The sequence below is a fragment of the Rhinolophus sinicus genome, linkage group LG06 (assembly GCF_036562045.2).
Source record: "Rhinolophus sinicus isolate RSC01 linkage group LG06, ASM3656204v1, whole genome shotgun sequence".
Taxonomy (NCBI): Eukaryota; Metazoa; Chordata; class Mammalia; order Chiroptera; family Rhinolophidae; genus Rhinolophus; species Rhinolophus sinicus.
The window spans coordinates 165,629,058-165,635,729 of NC_133756.1; the positions used below are offsets into that span (position 1 = coordinate 165,629,058).

The window sequence follows — 6,672 nt, forward strand, 5'->3', positions numbered from 1 at the left end:
AGAAGGATAATAGGAAACTCCAAACATTTGGAAATGAACACACTTCTAGGTCACCTACGGGTCAGAGAGGAATTCTCAGGGGAAGCAGAGACTGTTCAGCTGAACACAAGTGACAACGCAGCGTGTTTGAATCTGGGGGCTGCAGCTGCAGCCATGCGTGTGGGGAAGTTTGTGGCATGAAATGCTTGTTTTAGAAGAAGAAAGATCTCACGTCAGTCATCTCAGCTCCCAAGTTAGGCAACGAGAAGAAAGTCACATAAACCCACAATGAGCAGAAGAAAAGGCCTGATAAGAGCGCAAGTCACTGAGCGTGGTTTCTGAAAACAGGGAAAAGCGATGAAGGCAAATACTGAGTCCTGAAAATGTCAATGAAATTGATAGACCATTAGCACGACTGACAAAGATAAAAAGAGAAGAGGAACAGATTATATCAATATAAAGAATGAAGCGGGGGGAGGGGTCCACTAGAAACCCAGCAGATACTAAAAGGGTAATGAGAAAACGTTGCGTACATAAATTCGACAGCTTAGAATAAAGGGACCAATTCCTTGGTTAAGTACAAAACGCCAAAATTCATCTAAGATAGGTAATGCTGTTAATAAGGCAAGAGAAAGGACGAAAAGGCATCTAAATTGTACAAGAAGAACTAGAACTGTCTCCATTCACGTATAACAGGGTGGTCTATGTAGAGAACTCAGTTTGATTCTAGCAAAAAAATTGAGTAAATGAATCAGTTCAGTGAGCTCCCCCAGCACACACAAAACCTGTGGTTATGTATCCTAGCGCATGTACAAACGGAACCCCAAATGTTTAACACTGTGCCAGTTACAGCAGCCCGGAAAACCATGGGATACTTGGGTGCATACCTGTGGAGGCAGCATGGGCTGTGCCCGCCCGAGCCCGGGGCACACCGCGCTTGTGGGTCGGGAGCACATTCCCCGTCAGACGCGCTGCTTCTAACACTTACGGGGAAGGGCTGCAACTCTGGGAAAGCCCAGCTGGAAGACACCAAGTGCCCAGTTTACAGACTAAGGCTTCCTGTGAAGGTGCCCTAACACGACAGTGTGATGTTGGTGGAGGAAGACACACCAGTCAGTGGGACAGGGCAGAGTCCAGGAACAGACCTTGTTGTTTTTGACAGACGCAAAAAAACTCAGTGGAGAAAGGGTAGTCTTCTTAACTAGTCTTTTTCTGTTGGGAAAACGGGCCATCTGTGTGCCAAAAGAAGCAGAGCTTGACCCAAAGCTGACACCTTTGCCAGCGTGAACTCCAGATGGGTCCTGTATCAAAATGTGAAACTCAGACATGTGGAAGAAAACGTGGGAGGAGGGACTCGTCAGGACAGCACAAGGTGGGGAGTGAGTTGTGGGTCGTGACACAAGGCCCCGTCCGTTGCCGCAGTCAGTACGTGTGACTTCATGGACATGTAGCGCTTGACCCTGACAGACAGGGAGAAGGGGGAAACCACAGCCGCATGGCACGGCCAAGGAAGGAGTGGCACCCAGAGTTACAAAGATCTCTCCCAGCCCGTGATGGGCAGGCCAGAGGACTTGGACAGACAGGTCCCCCAAGGACAGGAGAAGGGCAGGCGGCTGAGAGAGGGTCCACACCATGGTGTGGGCGGGGAAACAGAGACCCCGCTGTGGGAGCGCCTGTTGGCGGCTGAGTGCTGGCGGGACGTGCAGGGCTGGGGTGCCGACAGACAGCCCCTCTGAGAACGGTGTGGCTGCCCCTTGGGTGAGGCAGTCTCCCTATAGAATGAGGGTCTGTGAGCACAGAAGCCCGTCCAGGAGAGAGGACGACAGCCTGAGCACAGTTGTCCCAGACTGGGGACAGCCAGGTGTCCCTCAGTAGGTGCTTACCTGACAAAGGGGAGCTTCCAGGCAGGAGCGTGGGCGGTAAGGCGGAGGAACCGCACTGCCACCAGCCAGAGGGCGGAGCCCGGCTCAGAGGGACACATGCGCCTGGCCCGGGGCGGGGCAGCCGAGCTGTGCCTGGGGGTGGTGGTGCTGGTGGTGGACGTGTGTGTGGGCTGGAGCGCCTGGGACACGCGTCAGACAGCTCAGCTTTGCGGGGTGAGCTAAGAGTGACCTGAAAACCAAGAGGACGTTGACAGCAGTGCTGGTCTTTGCAGCAGTGGGGCGACCAGTATCCCTTAGGAGCTGTCCCCAGGCCTCACGTCGCTGAGACGTGTGTCCCAGTTTGTGGGCACACGTGTTTTTCTGAGACTCCGGCACCTGTGGCTGGTGCACCCCACAATGAGCACGTGGGAAGTGGTGGCGCAGGTGTCTGACCCTCCCGGGTGGGGTGCTGGGCCCGTCCTGCTGGCGCCCCTGTGGACAGGTGTCGGGTCTCAGCCTGGCCCCCGGAGGCCGGGGCTCCACACTGGGCCGTCCTGGAGGGTGGCGCATTTATCTTCTCTCAGAGCCACGCTGAAAGGGGCTTGTCTCCACTTTCCCACACGGTCTGATATGCCTGTTCCGATGCCCCCTGCCCGTTGCCCAGTGCCCGGGTGGGGGAAGGACGGTCAGGCAGGGCTGCCCGGTGTGTGGGGGTGTCTAGTTGGACTCTTACTTCCCGGGCAAGCAGGGAGTTTTGGCAGCTGCCACAGGCTTTGTCCTGACCAGCCCCTTTGCCTGCTCACATATCCGGGCCTTGGGTACAGGTGCTGGGCTCCCTGTGGGTGCCAGGAGGTGCCTGGCAGCCCCCCGCAGGGTGGGCCATGCCGAGGTGGCACACAGGTGCAGTTGTCTTCCACTGTGCCCCAAACCTTCCACCTCAGGTGGATGGGGACTGGTGCCCGAGTGGCAGTTAGGGCTGTGCCCCCGTCCTAACCAGAGGTCAGCCCATTAGTGTGGGGCTCTGCTTTCCCAGCCTCACGCCCCCCTCAGCTCCGCCCGCGGCCCAGGTGAGCTAATCGATCCTGGGGCACAGAAGAGCGCCTGGCTCCTGTAGGGTGGTGGGCTTCTGGGGCTTTGGGGGCACAGACACAGTGTGTCTCAGGTTGGCCATGAGAAATGGGGACCCCCGCTGTCCTGACGACAGGCCTGACGGGGGCGGGAGTGGGTGAGTCCTCGTGACTGTCCCCCAGGGCTACTTGGTAAGCTCAGGAAATCAGCCTGGAGTGCCAGCCTGGGGCAGGGGGTGGGGCTTCCTAGTGTCAGCCGGTTCTCAGTCCAAGTAGTCAGCGAATGGATGAGGAGGGTGGGGGAAACCCTGAGAAGAGAGAGGAGTCGGTGTGAAGCCCCGTGCACTGGCGGCTGCCTAGCATATGGCTGGGTCAGGAGGCAATGGGTTGGGGTCTGGGCTGCAGAGGGGGTGCTCCCTCATTCACATATGCAGTCCCACCCTGTGACGGTCACTTTGCTGAGCAGACAGGTGCCTGCCCGCCCCCCTCCTCCCTCCATCCCCCTGCGTTCACCCCTCCACCCTCCTCCCTCCACTCTCCACCCATTCCCCCCCACCTCCCTCCTGTGGCTCTCGGTCTGGACCTCCGATGAGCTGCAGCAGGAGCAGGGCCACCTGCTGAGGAGCCTGGAGCACAGGGTGGGGAGGCGAGCCCAGGGAGAGTGGCAGCTGCTGGGGGCGCCTGCAGGTATTTGTGTTTGTTCTCCTGGGGGCGGAGGGCTGTTGGATCTGGAGGATAGCTCACGTCCCCGTGAACAAGGAACAAGGAGCCTTGCTTGGTTTCCCGGCTGGACTTACCAGCGAGAAGGCCACCCAGGGTGTCCATGTCCCCAAATGCTCTGGCCCACTCTCACCTGAGGACTGGCTGCCCTGTGCCCGAGGGCAGGTTGGCGGGCCGGGGTTGGGGGCGCAGGGGCCAGGTTCCTGTTGGCAGAAGCCACTCCCCCCGCTGGGCCCCCAGAGGGGGTCTGGCTTCTAGTACTGGATGGAGGCAGGGGTACTACCGAGGGTGGAGGCCTGGCCGACAGCGTCCAGCAGTCCCTCTCGCAAGAGACGGGAAAACTGCGTTGCAGCTGGTGAGAACATACCGTTGACGCCTTTTAAGTTAGCATAGAACACGTGTTTCTTTAAAAGAAGGAACCTTGAAGAATGTGAGGGAACCCGCCGACTCTCCTTCATGCTTGTCGGAATTGGTACAAGCAGAGCGCTCGTCACACGCAGACGTGGGTCCCACGGTCTTTTCCCCGGGGGCTCTGGGAGCAGAAGCCTGGGCACCTGCCACACGTCTACCACTGGTGGCTGCCCACCTGGTGCCACCTCCTGACTGCTGCAGGCCCCAGACTCGCCAAGCCAGGGAGGCTGTGTACGTGAGGGTGACATGGTGACCAGCTTCTCTGTCCCCACAGACAGTACTACTGGTATGACGAGCGGGGGAAGAAGGTCAAGTGCACTGCCCCCCAGTACGTCGACTTCGTCATGAGCTCCGTACAGAAGCTGGTGACTGACGAGGACGTGTTCCCCACTAAATATGGTACGTCTCTCCCAGTAAGGAGGGGTGGGCAACTCCAGGACTGGGCTGCAGAGCAAGGCCGATGCCCTCTGGCAGGGGTCAGCCCAGCCTGGGTCAAGCCCCCCATGCCCCCAGGCTCTGGGACCTGTGGGCTGGACAGCACCACTGGGGGCTCCAGGCAGCTGACGAGGGTGGAGCCTGGCCGGCAGGAGGTACCCGTGCACCTGCTGTGGCCCAGGACACAGAGCCCGAGAGCAGCTGGCAGAGCAGCACGCGCCATGCCGCGGCCTACTGCAGGTTCGGCAGCATGTGGCAGGTCTCAGGCCCCTGGATAGAAGTGGCCAGTACTGCTCGGCCAGCAGCCACCTCCGGGCAGCCTGGGAGGTGCAGCTCTCGGGGCCTGGACCACGGGGACACGGCACTCGCACGTGTGCCAGTGGGCTGCTCAGGCAGGGCTGCAGGATGGGGTGGGGTGGGCAGGCGGTCCTGCGGAAGGTGCCAGCCTCCGGGCCTGGTGCCCACGACAGAAGGTGACGCCGGCCTCGTGTGCGCAGGCCGGGAATTCCCCAGCTCGTTCGAGTCGCTGGTGAAGAAGATCTGCAGGTACCTGTTCCACGTGCTGGCGCACATCTACTCGTCCCACTTCAAAGAGACCCTGGCACTCGAGCTGCACGGACACTTGAACACGCTCTACGTCCACTTCATCCTGTTCGCCAGGGAGTTCAACCTGCTGGACCCCAAAGAGACCGCCATCATGGACGATCTCACGGAGGTGCTGTGCAGTGGCGGGGGCCCCGGCGGGGGCGGGGCCAGCGGGGGGGGCACGGGGGCACAGAACCATGTGAAGGAGAGGTGAGCCGCGCGGCCGGACAGGCGTGCACGTGTGCGGAGACGGTGGCGCGTGTGCCTGCGTGTGTCTGCCTGTGTGCGCACACGTGCCGGCACGCTCGCGCGGGAGGTCTTGAGGCGACTCTGCCCCAGGCCGGGCTGGGCCGGCCACGCCGAGTGTGGGCCCTGACGCGGCGGCCTGCGGCGCTCTGCCTGGCTCCCGCCGTTTTCCTGTTGGATGGACGAGTGCGCGTGTCAAGAAGCACCTTGGACTCCTTCGTTCGCTCAGCAACATTTACGGGACCGCTGTTCTGTTTCCTTCTGTGGGGTTTTCCTTTCTTTGGCCTTCCGCCGGCCCCCACCCCTGCCTGCTCTGCGGTCTCTGCCGTTTGGAGAGAAGTCACGTGTGAGAGACGGGGCATCTTCCTGGGAGGACCTGGGTTGCAGACCTCCGTTTCCACTGTGTTTGCTTGTGTTTCAGGGGTGGGTTATCTTAGATTCCTCCTGTCTCCCCTTCCTTTCCCGGCAAGGCCGGGATCCTGGCTGTTGGCGGCTGGGCGTGGGGGGCGGTGGTGCCCTGTAGGGCCGCTGAGCCCATGGCCCCTGTCCCCTGCCCGGGGGAGCCCTGGCCAGCAGGGCTCAGCCGAGCTTCCCGGGGCCGGCAGCCTATGCACAGGTGCAGCTGTCAGCAGAAGGCAGAGCAGCTCCCGCTCTGCTCCCCTGTCCGGTTGTAATAAAGAGCATTCTCTCAGGTCACGCCTGTGTGTGTCCTCAGCGACTTGGTGACCCATGCTGAGGGTGCCAGGGCCACGCACCACAGCCTGTGCCCTCCCTTCGCCTCACACTGGTGGTCTTTGCATGCTCCCTGTGGCCTGGGGGGTGTGGGCTTCTCACTGCCATCCCGGACCTGTGCTGGCCACTGACCAGTGACAGCTGCCCCACTGACCGGTGTCTGCAGCAGGGCCGCACGCTGGAAGCTGAGGGCAGGAGGGCACACCTTGGGTCACGAGTCCCCACTCTCCCTATGCTGTGTGCTCCCCAAGCAGGTGGCAGGGACCCTAGAGTGTGGGCAGGAGTTGGCTGGGCGGCTTCCCAGCTGGCCTAACGTGGGGCTTGCACTGCAGGGGCCACCCTTGGACGGGGAGAGCTCCGGAGGGAGGTGAGTGCATATAGCGGGGACAGGGCAGGGCTTGGGGAACAAATGGGTGGCGTAAACTGTACCCTAGAGCTTGGGCAGCCCCCCCCTGGGCAGAGACGATGGGCACTGGCAGGTCCCCCACCCTGTCTGACATCGCCCTTGGTGATGTGGGGACAGGCTTCTCTGGTTGTTCTTTTCTGTCATGCTCTCACCCCCTGCACCCCTAAAGTGGTGAGGGCCCTGGGCCCTGGTCTCTTTCCCCGTCTGGCCATCACCCCCTGGGGTCCTG

At 60.9% G+C, this 6,672-nt stretch overlaps 1 protein-coding gene across 5 annotated transcripts in view; it reads left to right on the top strand.

Moving 5' to 3' along the window:
• The window catches only part of MOB2 (MOB kinase activator 2), a 61,568-nt gene extending 55,572 nt beyond the window's left edge, over positions 1-5,996 (top strand). For 4 of the 5 annotated variants that reach the window (XM_074336945.1, XM_074336943.1, XM_019714740.2 and 1 more), the window contains exons 4-5: positions 4,314-4,438; positions 4,972-5,996. In XM_074336945.1, the coding sequence (XP_074193046.1) occupies positions 4,314-4,438; positions 4,972-5,273 (427 nt within the window). In that variant the 3' untranslated portion in view covers positions 5,274-5,996. The remainder of the gene's footprint in view (positions 1-4,313; positions 4,439-4,971) is intronic. The other variant, XM_074336942.1, reaches the window with a different exon arrangement.
• Positions 5,997-6,672: the final 676 nt, after the last annotated feature.